This window comes from Sceloporus occidentalis, unplaced genomic scaffold (assembly GCF_023333645.1).
Source record: "Sceloporus occidentalis isolate IW3139 unplaced genomic scaffold, rSceOcc1.0.p SCAF_126, whole genome shotgun sequence".
In the NCBI taxonomy this organism is placed as follows: Eukaryota; Metazoa; Chordata; class Lepidosauria; order Squamata; family Phrynosomatidae; genus Sceloporus; species Sceloporus occidentalis.
Genome location: NW_028317106.1, coordinates 340,001 through 353,127, shown reverse-complemented (window position 1 = coordinate 353,127; position 13,127 = coordinate 340,001). Strand labels below are relative to the sequence as shown.

At 52.8% G+C, this 13,127-nt stretch overlaps 1 protein-coding gene across 1 annotated transcript in view; it reads left to right on the top strand.

Moving 5' to 3' along the window:
* The first annotated feature begins 9,662 nt into the window (after positions 1-9,662).
* The window catches only part of LOC149281887 (voltage-dependent calcium channel gamma-4 subunit-like), a 14,005-nt gene continuing 10,540 nt past the window's right edge, over positions 9,663-13,127 (top strand). The window contains exon 1 of the mRNA XM_089498876.1: positions 9,663-9,885. Coding sequence (XP_089355002.1) covers positions 9,663-9,885 — 223 coding nt within the window. The remainder of the gene's footprint in view (positions 9,886-13,127) is intronic.

The window sequence follows — 13,127 nt, the reverse complement described above, 5'->3', positions numbered from 1 at the left end:
ACGCTTCCCAGTATTCCTGAGTCTCCAGGGCCTCTTAGGCCACAAACAGCTGGCCCTGGGGGCACAAACTGAAACCAAAGGTCAGAAAGCTGGAGGTTCCCCAAAACAGACAAATGGCAAAACCCTTCTGAACCCCAATCTGCACCGGAGCCCCAAGCGCCACCAAAACCCCAAGCTCCCCCTAAAGTCCAAGCTCCAATCTATTTCTATTCACTGTTGGTGATGCCACGTTGCCGGCATGGACTCCATCGTTGTGTTGGTGAATGGTAGCCACTGGGGGAGGCAAACTGTGATATGCAGAAGGGGTTATATTCCAATCGAGGAGACGGAGGGGGAGTTATTGACATGTTGGGTGGGCTGGTGGGTATTATAAGGGAGCAGCGCAAGGGTCTCTCCAGCTGCCCCCGGCTCTTGCCCCATAATGAGCTTCTCCTTTGTTGGGCCCTTTTACGTCTATCTTTGCCCACCACGTCTACACTAGCACTCCAAAATTCATGGAGTAACCGTTGGAGCGACCGACAGTAATTAGAATATCCCTGTATTTAATATGACACCAAAGCAGTATCTGAACGATCCTCCTCTCAGCCGACGGAGCTGAACAACAGGAGCTGTATTTTGCCGGCCACTCATATCGTTGTTGGATGGCCGGGTTTGGCCTGGAATCCGGATTGCACCTGGGCCCACAGCTCCCGCTCACAATGTGGCCCCTGGAAGCCCCCATGTTATCACCATAAACAAAACGACATAGAAGCGGCAGATCTGCACGACGAAGACCTCGCCACGGAGCACGACAGCCTCCAAAACGCGCTAATTAGAGAGATCGCCGGAGAGGTCGGAGGCTGCGGGGAGAGTCTGGAGTCAGCAGCAGGAATTTAAAGGTCACGACTGTCAGAGATGTTTACCGTCTACCCCGAGACGGCCACGTGACGAGACCGCCGAAAACAGCGCGCGATAGAGGGGGAAGAGGAAAGCAGCAGGTGATAGAGTGGAGAAGAGGAAAGCAGCAGGCGATAGAGCGGGGAAGAGGAAAGCAGCGGGCGATAGAGCGTGGAAGAGGAAAGCAGCGGGCGATAGAGCGGGGAAGAGGAAAGCAGCGGGCGATAGAGCGGGGAAGAGGAAAGCAGCGGGCGATAGAGCGGGGAAGAGGAAAGCAGCGGGCGATAGAGCGGGGAAGAGGAAAGCAGCGGGCGACAGAGCGGGGAAGAGGAAAGCAGCAGGCGATAGAGCGGAGAAGAGGAAAGCAGCAGGCGATAGAGCGGGGAAGAGGAGCAGCAGGCGATAGAGCGGGGAAGAGGAAAGCAGCAGGCGATAGAGCGGGGAAGAGGAAAGCAGCGGGCGACAGAGCGGGGAAGAGGAAAGCAGCAGGCGATAGAGCGGGGAAGAGGAAAGCAGCGGGCGATAGAGCGGGGAAGAGGAAAGCAGCGGGCGACAGAGCGGGGAAGAGGAAAGCAGCAGGCGATAGAGCGGGGAAGAGGAAAGCAGCGGGCGATAGAGCGGGGAAGAGGAAAGCAGCAGGCGATAGAGCGGAGAAGAGGAAAGCAGCAGGCGATAGAGCGGGGAAGAGGAAAGCAGCAGGCGATAGAGCGGAGAAGAGGAAAGCAGCAGGCGATAGAGCGGGGAAGAGGAAAGCAGCAGGCGATAGAGCGGAGAAGAGGAAAGCAGCAGGCGATAGAGCGGGGAAGAGGAAAGCAGCGGGCGATAGAGCAGGGAAGAGGAAAGCAGCGGGCGATAGCGCAGGGAAGAGGAAAGCAGCGGGCAATAGAGCGGGGAAGAGGTAAGCAGCGGGCAATAGAGCGGGGAAGAGGAAAGCAGCGGGCGATAGAGCAGGGAAGAGGAAAGCAGCGGGCGATAGCGCAGGGAAGAGGAAAGCAGCAGGCGATAGAGCAGGGAAGAGGAAAGCAGCGGGCAATAGAGCGGGGAAGAGGTAAGCAGCGGGCAATAGAGCGGGGAAGAGGAAAGCAGCGGGCGATAGAGCAGGGAAGAGGAAAGCAGCGGGCGATAGCGCAGGGAAGAGGAAAGCAGCAGGCGATAGAGCAGGGAAGAGGAAAGCAGCGGGCAATAGAGCGGGGAAGAGGTAAGCAGCGGGCAATAGAGCGGGGAAGAGGTAAGCAGCAGGCGATAGAGCGGGGAAGAGGAAAGCAGCGGGCGATAGAGCGGGGAAGAGGAAAGCAGCGGGCGATAGAGCGGGGAAGAGGAAAGCAGCGGGCGACAGAGCGGGGAAGAGGAAAGCAGCAGGCGATAGAGCGGGGAAGAGGAAAGCAGTGGGCGATAGAGCGGGGAAGAGGAAAGCAGCAGGCGATAGAGCGGAGAAGAGGAAAGCAGCAGGCGATAGAGCGGGGAAGAGGAAAGCAGCAGGCGATAGAGCGGAGAAGAGGAAAGCAGCAGGCGATAGAGCGGGGAAGAGGAAAGCAGCGGGCGATAGAGCAGGGAAGAGGAAAGCAGCGGGCGATAGCGCAGGGAAGAGGAAAGCAGCGGGGAAGAGGTAAGCAGCGGGCAATAGAGCGGGGAAGAGGAAAGCAGCGGGCGATAGAGCAGGGAAGAGGAAAGCAGCGGGCGATAGCGCAGGGAAGAGGAAAGCAGCAGGCGATAGAGCAGGGAAGAGGAAAGCAGCGGGCAATAGAGCGGGGAAGAGGTAAGCAGCGGGCAATAGAGCGGGGAAGAGGTAAGCAGCAGGCGATAGAGCGGGGAAGAGGAAAGCAGCGGGCGATAGAGCGGGGAAGAGGTAAGGAGCAGGCGATAGAGCGGGGAAGAGGAAAGCAGCGTGCAGGCCGCAGGTCAAAATCAGCAACATATATGTATTAGAACCCCCCTCCAACACGCATGTACCACAGGAGCGGCAGGATTATTCCTCCTCTCTTACTTATCTCTCCCCATTTGTTAAGTCGCTGGTTGAAGCCGACTTTGTAAGGGGGTGGGGAAAACTGATAACGCTGGCTCTGCCACAGACTGCCCCGGTCTCAGCTTCCACGAGGCGAAATAATCCCACACGTTACATTATTGTTATTGAAAGAAGTTTTAAGGAGCTCTTCCTCTGCTGACAGCTGAGGTCGCGGATACTCGGTATCACTCTATAGTCACATTATCACAGAAGAACCAGATTAAAGTGCATGAGACGGGAAGCTGAGGGCAGAATAACCAGACGGGGAGGAAAAACGGATTCCGGAAGACTCATGAACACATTGTGAGAAAGCAACAAACATCCGCTCCTGCCTCCCAATATCACTGCAGAGGGCTGTTACTATAGCAACTCGAGCCAGGCTTTGATGCATTGTATATAATAAAGTAGATATTACACACCAAGGTGCAATTTATTACAAACAGGGGGGGGCAGGTGAGTGACCCGATCGCCTTAGCGGCTCCGTGCGGTGACATCAGGAATATTACAAAAAAATAAAAGATAAATGTGACGTGTGACGCTTTTTTCCTCCCCAATTTCCTTGCTGGCTCACAAGGAGAATATTGGGACAGGGATCGCAAATGGTATGAGGCAGGAGATCTGGCCATATGTGAGATGGTAAGCTCTGTGGGCCGTATGTGAGATTGAAGCTCTGTGGGCCATATGTGAGATGGTAAGCTCTGTGGGCCGTATGCGAGATGGTAAGCTCTGTGGGCCGTATGCGAGATGGTAAACTCTGTGGGCCGTATGCGAGATGGTAAGCTCTGTGGGCAGTATGTGAGATGGTAAGCTCTGTGGGCCGTATGAGAGATGGTAAACTCTGTGGGCCGTATGTGAGATGGTAAACTCTGTGGGCCGTATGTGAGATGGTAAGCTCTGTGGGCCGTATGAGAGATGGTAAGCTCTGTGGGCCGTATGAGAGATGGTAAACTCTGTGGGCCGTATGTGAGATTGAAGCTCTGTGGGCCGTATGTGAGATGGTAAACTCTGTGGGCCGTATGTGAGATGGTAAGCTCTGTGGACCGTATGTGAGATTGTAAGCTCTGTGGGCCGTATGTGAGATGGTAAGCTCTGTGGGCCGTATGTGAGATGGTAAGCTCTGTGGACCGTATGTGAGATTGTAAGCTCTGTGGGCCGTATGTGAGATGGTAAGCTCTGTGGGCCGTATGTGAGATGGTAAGCTCTGTGGGCCGTATGTGAGATGGTAAGCTCTGTGGACCGTATGTGAGATGGTAAGCTCTGTGGGCCGTATGCGAGATGGTAAGCTCCGTGGGCCGTGCGTGAGATTGTAAGCTCTGTGGGCCGTATGTGAGATGGTAAACTCTGTGGACCGTATGTGAGATGGTAAGCTCTGTGGGCCGTATGTGAGATGGTAAGCTCTGTGGGCCGTATGTGAGATTGTAAGCTCTGTGGGCCGTATGTGAGACGGTAAGCTCTGTGGGCCGTATGTGAGATGGTAAGCTCTGTGGGCCGTGCGTGAGATTGTAAGCTCTGTGGGCCGTATGTGAGATGGTAAGCTCTGTGGGCCGTATGTGAGATGGTAAGCTCTGTGGGCCGTGCGTGAGATTGTAAGCTCTGTGGGCCGTATGTGAGATGGTAAGCTCTGTGGGCCGTATGTGAGATGGTAAGCTCTGTGGGCCGTGCGTGAGATTGTAAGCTCTGTGGGCCGTATGTGAGATGGTAAGCTCTGTGGGCCGTATGTGAGATGGTAAGCTCTGTGGGCCGTATGTGAGATTGTAAGCTCTGTGGGGCAGTGATGTGTTTGTGCCGCGCGCCCGGCCGCCTCCTCGGGAGGCACAGATGTTCTCGCAGCCTCACAATCCTCTAGTGTCAGGCGAGGAATTCTCAGCCTGCGTGTGAGGAGCAGCTGAGCCGCCGGGGGGCAGAAAGCAGAGCGCATTCAGCACGAGAGCCGGGAAATAATGCAGACAGCCCGGGGCCACAGTGCTTGGCATTCCACCCAAGTGCCCCTGTTTACTTCAGCCAGTCCCTCTTTAGAACTGTGTAAATAAAACCCACCAGCCTTCCCAAAGCAGAGAAGGAAGGGTCTATAACCTGAGACAACTGGCCTCCAACAGTTCTACACGCATCCCCACCTCCTCTGGTAGGCTGCACTGTGCCTGTACTACTTTCGCAGGAAAGGTAATGTGGGAGTCGGCGTGAAATCCAGTAACTACAAACATCTCTGTTTAGCTTTCTGACATTTAGCTGACAGAGAAAGGTAGCGCCTTCCAGGTGTAATTCACGTCTGACCAGGGGAAGGAGGTCCAGCCTTTAACACAGACGATGGGGCAAATACACATTACCGGCGTCTCCGTGGTGCCCCCCGGCGCATCTCCCGGCGACCCTCCACCCCCCGGCCCATCTTCCGACACGTCTCTGACCCCCGGGCAAATGCCTGAGAGTGAAAATACCCGGGACGTCACAGTTCGCACACTAGGCTCGTGGTGAAGGGGCAGATTCTCAGAGGTCTTTTCTTATTTAATGATATCTGAGCGTTCTGATTGGTGCTGGTTTCCCGGCTATATCACAGATGGAATCCCTGGTTGAACACAGGTGACTCCATTCAGAATATCTTTACCTTCTGACAGGTCACGGTTTCCATAATGATCGTTATTAGAGCTGTGTGGGGGGCTAATAAAGGGTTAATTTTTGGGGGGTCTCAGGTGCATCGCAGACCCTATAACACTTGTCCGCGACCTCGTTTACTCAGATGTTAACATTTCCAGATTAAGAGATCCCCAGAGACACAAATCCCGCTCATTAACCCACTGTATGCCGTAGGGTGTCTGCAGTCAGGGCATGGCCGTACCCCTGGCAGCACAAGGGTTAAGTCAGTTTTTTTGTCGCCGAGACGTTAATCAGACTCCATGGAAATGAGGGGTTAAAGAGAGGTGCCAAATTATTATAATTTCCACAAAATGTGTTATTTTAACAAAAAACCCTGTTCTACGCGTTTCACATTCAGGCGAGGAAGTGGAATAAACGTGGCATGAATCACAGATCCCAGAACACGGTGTCATACATAGTGACTCCTTACCTTGATTCGTGCGTGCCTGCCTCGGACCGGGCTGTCCCCCCCCCACCCCGGACACCGGGCTGCCCCCCCCGGGACACACCGGGGGTCCTCCACCTGCAGAGAGAGAAAAACATATTTAGTGAAACGGCACATGATCCTGCGGAGATCACTACAGGACTAAATGATTTTATGTATGGCTGCGAGGCTCACACTGAATTCACAAGGGAAACTGCAAACTACCACACGGGGTCACGTAAGGGCATTTGAGGGCCATACGAGGACAGCCCTGCCCCAGAGTTAGGAGTCCTGTCACTTTTAAAGTAATCCCCCCTCTCGCCTCTACATACAGCCCACCAGCCAATTAACGCTTCAGGGTTTCAGTGGTGTGTTCCTGACTACAAGTAATGATCACAAAGGACTGAACACTCATAGCTACACGCCTGTGACACGGGACTGTCACGTGTGCGAAGTCCCTACAACAAGGGAATGGGAACAGGACGGCAGGCTGCAGTATACTACGAGAAGCCGGCCTCACTTACTACGCCAGCCTCCGATACACTACGAGAAGCCGGCCTCACTTACTACGCCAGCCTCCGATACACTACGAGAAGCCGGCCTCTCTTACTACGCCAGCCTCCGATATACTACGAGAAGCCGGCCTCGCTTACTACGCCAGCCTCCGATATACTACGAGAAGCCGGCCTTGCTTACTACGCCAGCGTCCGATACACTACGAGAAGCCGGCCTCGCTTACTACGCCAGCCTCCGATATACTACGAGAAGCCAGCCTCGCTTACTACGCCAGCCTCCGATACACTACGAGAAGCCGGCCTCACTTACTACGCCAGCCTCCGATATACTACGAGAAGCCGGCCTCGCTTACTACGCCAGCCTCCGATATACTACGAGAAGCCGGCCTCGCTTACTACGCCAGCCTCCGATATACTATGAGAAGCCGGCCTCTCTTACTACGCCAGCCTCGCTTACTACGCCAGCCTCCGATACACTACGAGAAGCCGGCCTCCCTTACTACGCCAGCCTCCGATATACTACGAGAAGCCGGCCTCGCTTACTACGCCAGCCTCCGATATACTACGAGAAGCCGGCCTCGCTTACTACGCCAGCCTCCGATACACTACGAGAAGCAGGCCTCTCTTACTACACCAGCCTCCGATACACTACGAGAAGCCGGCCTCTCTTACTACGCCAGCCTCCGATACACTACGAGAAGCCGGCCTCTCTTACTACGCCAGCCTCCGATACACTAAGAGAAGCCGGCCTCACTTACTACGCCAGCCTCCGATACACTACGAGAAGCCGGCCTCTCTTACTACGCCAGCCTCCGATACACTAAGAGAAGCCGGCCTCTCTTACTACGCCAGCCTCCGATACACTACGAGAAGCCGGCCTCGCTTACTACGCCAGCCTCCGATACACTACGAGAAGCCGATACTGGCCTCCCATACGGGCCTCGGCAGATACAGGATTAGGCAGCTCTTACTACGTGACTTCACTGGCATTAAACACACGGCATGAGGCTCATTAGTCATAACCCAAACCCAGAACGCCCCCGCCGCTCGCCAGCTAACACTGTAACAAAGTAACACAAACCTGACGGGATCGCAGAGAACGGATACATTGTTATTATCGGGCGCTGAATATTCTCAATGCCGCCATCCTTGACCACTTCAAGCAGCTGGGAGACGGCCGGCCCTATCGCTGACCTGTTACCAGAATACCAAGAATGGGGGGATCTCCCCTAGAGTATTGTGATCGGGTCTAAAGAGCAGATCCCAGGAGGACACAGAGAGCTAGTGATCCCACTTTATAGATCCCCAAGATCTTCTCTAAATGTCAAAAGACCAGATCTCCAGGGGCGGAATAACCAAAGGATTCATTTCTAGATTAAATTACTCAACGTGAGCAGGACCTGCAATAATCAGCTATGACGGAGGCAGAAACGTGGGGCCGTCCAGTTACACGGATTCTCTGTAGCTTCAGGGTATCCTTCATTTTGCGGCGTTGTCACATCGGCAGCGGCTCGGAGCGGGAAGCTCGCGGAAGCCGGGAGACTTTAAGAAGACTTGACAGTTTAAGGCTCAGATGACGGTCTCTCGGACTACATGAAAACAATGCAGGGATCCAGCTGCGCAGTCCACGTGAAGCCTGAGCGGTTTAACCCATTCATTGCCAGGGTTTTGGCTCCCAAACAATTACATGCAATAAATATTTTTGGTATTTTGGGATCATTAAAAAACATTTCAAACAAAAAGCCTAAACGCCCCCAGATGACCGCAGATTGTGGGGTAATTCACTGGGGTCTCTTCTCTTTATAGACATTTAGCTTCCATATGGTGGTTCCTTGATGTGGACCTTCTTACAGGACAGGTTTTCAGGATCTCCCGACACGTAGATGGACGGTTGTATTATCCATGGTTAGGGGTTTTGAGGATCAGTCCTGAAATATTTCGGGGACCTCCCCGCCCAACCATGGGCACAAGGCGCTCCTCAAACTAGATCTCTAGATTCTTCCCCAGGAGAGGCCACCAGACGTTCTCTGAAAGCTTCTGGCACAAGCTGGGAAAATGAAGATGAATCCCAGGAGCTTCCAGACGTTTCAGGCTCGTCTTCTTGTCATTCAAACGTCTTATTCTGATAAAAGCCAAAGATGAGGGTCTGCACAGAGAAGATTGTTTAGATGTCCTCCGGGGGGTCCGTCTCTCTGTCTTCCCGCTCCCTACGGTAAAAGTTCTTGGCATCTGCGTCTGCAATATTGTTTCTTAATTGATAAGAGAAGAGAAATACCCTACAGTTTTAAAATGTCACAAGCTCAACAGTCACAGGGAAGAAAAACCCTCTTCCTCCCCAGCTGGTACACCGAGCGAGACGCGGAGGCAGCTTGGATTTGACTTTTAATGGAATCCAGAGTTTTAAGTTTCCCAGGTTATTGGTTTTTCACCTGCATTTTGGTCAGTCAGCCCACCCCTCCGCCAGGAACACCGGTGCCCGGGACTCTGTGCATTATACACCTTGACAGGTCTGCACGGGACTCTGTATTATACCAAAGCCCTTCCTCACTCCACCAACAGTCATAAGGAACTCCATCTAGTCCCTACTCTAACCTGGGGGGCAGTTAAAAGGCCCCTGTCACCTAACCAGTATCAACAGGACTAATACAACAGAGAATACATTCACCCGCATACGATGTCATGTGATGATGTCATGTGCAAGATTTGCAGCTATTGTTTATATATTGACATATACAGAGTCTCACAAATCTGCCACGGACTGAGCACCACGGTACCTGAGGCAGTCCAGCAGTGAAAGAGTTAAGGAGAGAGAGAGAGAGAGATGTTGAGAGTGACAGAACTGTAACAAGAGTGGGGGGGCAGAGTGGATGGAAGGAGAGATTACTGTAGATGATGAGAATGAGAGTAAGTAAAAAAGAGAGGAAAAAAAAAAGTGAGAAAAAGTCCTCACTGCCCCTGCCCCCTCCACTCTCCTGCTCGGGGATGTCTTGTTTTCTTGTGTCTTGCCCTCCCTGGGGGTCTCCAGCAGCCAGCCAGACCCCCACATGCTAATTAGCATAGCGGCTATGGTTGGCTGAGAGGGGCAGGGGCGTGGTGTGAGTGCCCCTCAAGCCCCCAGCCGCTGCTTCTCGCTGCCACTTGTCAAAGTGCTGCCCGGAGAGGGGCAGATCCTGTGCCTGAGCTCCCGGGGGCCCCGGCTCCTGCCCCACGCAGGTTCATGGGCTGGTGTCAGCGTGGGGTCCAGATGCTGCTCACCACCGTGGGGGCGTTCGCCGCCTTCAGCCTCATGACCATCGCGATCGGTACGGACTACTGGCTCTACTCCCGGGCTCACGTCTGCAACGGGACCAACATCACCCAGGACGAGAGCCAGAGCCAGACCACAAAGAGCAAGGGCGACCTCACCCACTCGGGACTGTGGAGGATCTGCTGCCTGGAAGGTAACACAAGCTTCCCCAGCATCTGTCCCGGCAGGTTCATAGACATCTCGGGGTATCTGGTGAGGGCATTTAGTGGGCGACCCTGCTGGTATCACTGAGCACCCCAATACTATAAGGGGTCAGATAAAGACCAATTATGCCCCCGCAGCAGAGAGGGGAGGCAGCGAAGGGTAAACAAAGGGGGTATTGTCCTGTGTTACAGGCTGCGGAGGGGGGGTATTAAAGGCACGATATCGGGGTATCACAGGCAGGGTAGGGGGGTATCACAGACTAGTGCTGGGTCGCTGTCCAGGGTTCGTGGTGCTGAATCCAGCTCAGAAAGTCCCTTTGTACAGAGGAACCGAGTACCGAGGTACACGGGGGGTCGCATGCTCCAAGCCCCCCGCCCCACCTCGGTACACGGGGAGGGGTCCCATGCTCCAAGCCCCCCGCCCCCCCTCGGTACACGGGGGGGGGGGGGGGTCGCATGTTCCAAGCCCCCCTCGGTACACGGGGGGGGGGGTGTCGCATGTTCCAAGCCCCCCTCTGTAACTCCCTCAGACATGTTACTTGCAGGTTCTAATGATCTGGATCAGTTTTGTGAGGGTGGGTGGTCACATGCATGTTTATAGCACATGTATGTGCATTTGAGCGGCCGGAATGTGTTATACACATTATATTGAATGCAGGGGTGTGTGACACGCGTGTTATAGGTATAGGGACGCATTATTCCCATCTCTGATGCCTGGGGCATTAACTTGGATGCAGGTTTATTTGCATGTATGTAGTAATAGAGAACACCAATGGATGGAAGCCTTTCAGTCATGGAGCTTGCAATCTATTATCAGTAAGCGGTGTCTGGTATCATTTCCATAGATCACACGGACCCTTCCATCCCCAAGCAGACTGGGATTCCCCCCCCGGGTTGGTTTTGCCTGGCAGAGGGGTATGTCTGCGCCACTGGTTTACTCCGCTCTTTTTGGGGGACTATATTATATATATATATATATATATTATATATAGGTTTACGTTTCTATATACATGTAGTAAGCGTCTGGGGGTCATTACGCTAACAGATGTGGGGTTATAGTATTTTGGGGGCCCCTGAGAATAATTCTTGCTACAGAGATCCCGCTCCCTCCGTCTTACTCTCTGATCTACTCATGGTTTTCCTGAGCAGGAAGTGATTATAAAATGCAGCAGGAAGTTATGAGTGCAACTGAAAACAGCTTCCCCCTGAAACACAGCAATATTTTACCTGCCGCAGGCGTCAGTATAGTGGAAAACTGCGCTTCAGCCCTTCCTCCGAGTCCCGAGGCAGATTACCCGCAGCTATTGAAAGATACAAAGACGATTCTCAAGAGCTTAGAGACAGTTTCTGAAGAGTGTCAGCTCGCGCTATCAGTATAAACCTCCTGTCTGTATTAACAGACCGTACCCGCCAGCAAAAGCCTATGGCTAGCCAGGGACCGAACAGGCATCTATTACGGTTGATCGGAATGGACACAGAACGGGCCACGGTCATACCACCGCCAGCGAGGGGACACTGTGCCCCAATTTTCCTGCTCGGGTAGGAGGAGAAGTCTTTAAAGTCAGGGAACAAAAACCATGCACGGGACAGACATATGGCTGTCCTGAATTTAGAGAGGGTGGAAGATAAGAGGAGCAGCTTCCCAGCAGAAGTGGTAGCTGTTAATAAAGTGAGGGGATATAGTGTGAGGGGGGGTCCGTTAGAGGACCCCAGCAATGAGGTGAGCTGGTCGGATGAACAAAGACCTTGACGTAGCAGGTGAAATGTTGAGTAACGCAGTCACAGAGCACGTTGTAGAACGATACCCGGCGCCCGTTATAAGGTAATATGAAAACGTCGCTCCGCTCCCTCTTCCCACCATAGCCGCTCTGCAGTCTGACCCCCGTGCGCTGCGATTAGTTATATAACGCGGGCAGAAAAATTGTGAAGAAAATCCCAGGTGACGGCGAAGCGTTTAGCGGACTCCGTCTGCTTACACGTTGCCATGACGCCAGTCTCAGAGCCGCAGTTACAAGCTAATTGAATCAACAGATACACAAAGCCGAATTAACGAGGAGAGGTACGGCGATAGCGCCGCTCAGATCCTTATCCAAAATAAAACTTGGCTTCAGGCCTCTGTCGGGAGCGGCGGAATATCGATTGGGGTTTAATCTGGTGGCGCGCAACGACGGGACACTCGGCGCATATTTACAGATCCACGGCACAAAAATATTTAAAATAAACTGCAAAGATTTAGAAATGAAAAAGTGCGTTTTAATGATTTGCTTTTATAAAGGAAAAATATGTCAGTTGGAAATCGCTTGCCCCTTCATAGCCGACCGCCCCTCCCCCGTCCTGATCGATCCAGGTTAGGATTAGAATCGACGACCCCATGAAATATTTGGCCAAGAAACTAAGAAATAAAGACTGTCGAGCTGTCCAGAAATTTTCCGATACCAGCTCCCTTTTCAGTGCATAGGGAGTGGGGAGTGAACAGGGTGGAGAGAGGCATGACTGTGTGTGTGTGAAGAGCACACACGTGTTAATAGGTAGAGTTTAAAGGGACACAGTTGGGTTCAGCTGGCCCAGCTCGGGTCACCCTGGCTTTTCTGGAGGAGTCTTGTCACTTTATCTCGAAGTCGGGAGAGCAGTACCAGGGGGGCTTCTCAGAAATGTCTTCTTTACGGCTCATCCGCCATCACTTTCCTGCTTTGTCTAATCCGCTTCTTCTCACCGACGGGTGTTTTCAGCAAAAGAGCAGATTCAGATTTTGCATTAACCGGTTGTGAAAGATTTTTTAGTTACTTCAAAGATTCTCTACCGAGGCAACTAGAAAAAAAGCCGAAAAGTGTTTTCTTTGAAAGGCATAGATGGATTTAAATAGAGGTTTTTATGAATAATGTCAGCACACCCAGCAATGCGAGATTCCAGACAAATTAGCACCGCCATAAACAAGTGGATGTATTGTGGATGTGGAGGGGCAGGTGACTGGGCACAGGGAGGAGCTTCTTATACCACAAGTTCCTCGAGGGTGGGACCAAGATGAGTGAGCTCTGCCCGGATGCCTCAAAAAATACATTTATCACCACTTTGTACTCAATTACAGTATAGGGTGGCCTTTAGACATCCTGAACTATTACTATAGCCTTACCCCAGCATAACAAATGCACCCATGGGCCCCAACCAGGACGGAAGATGAAATTTAGGTCTGCGATCTCCCAGAGGTTTGGGATTTTCAGTGGTCCCTGTCTGC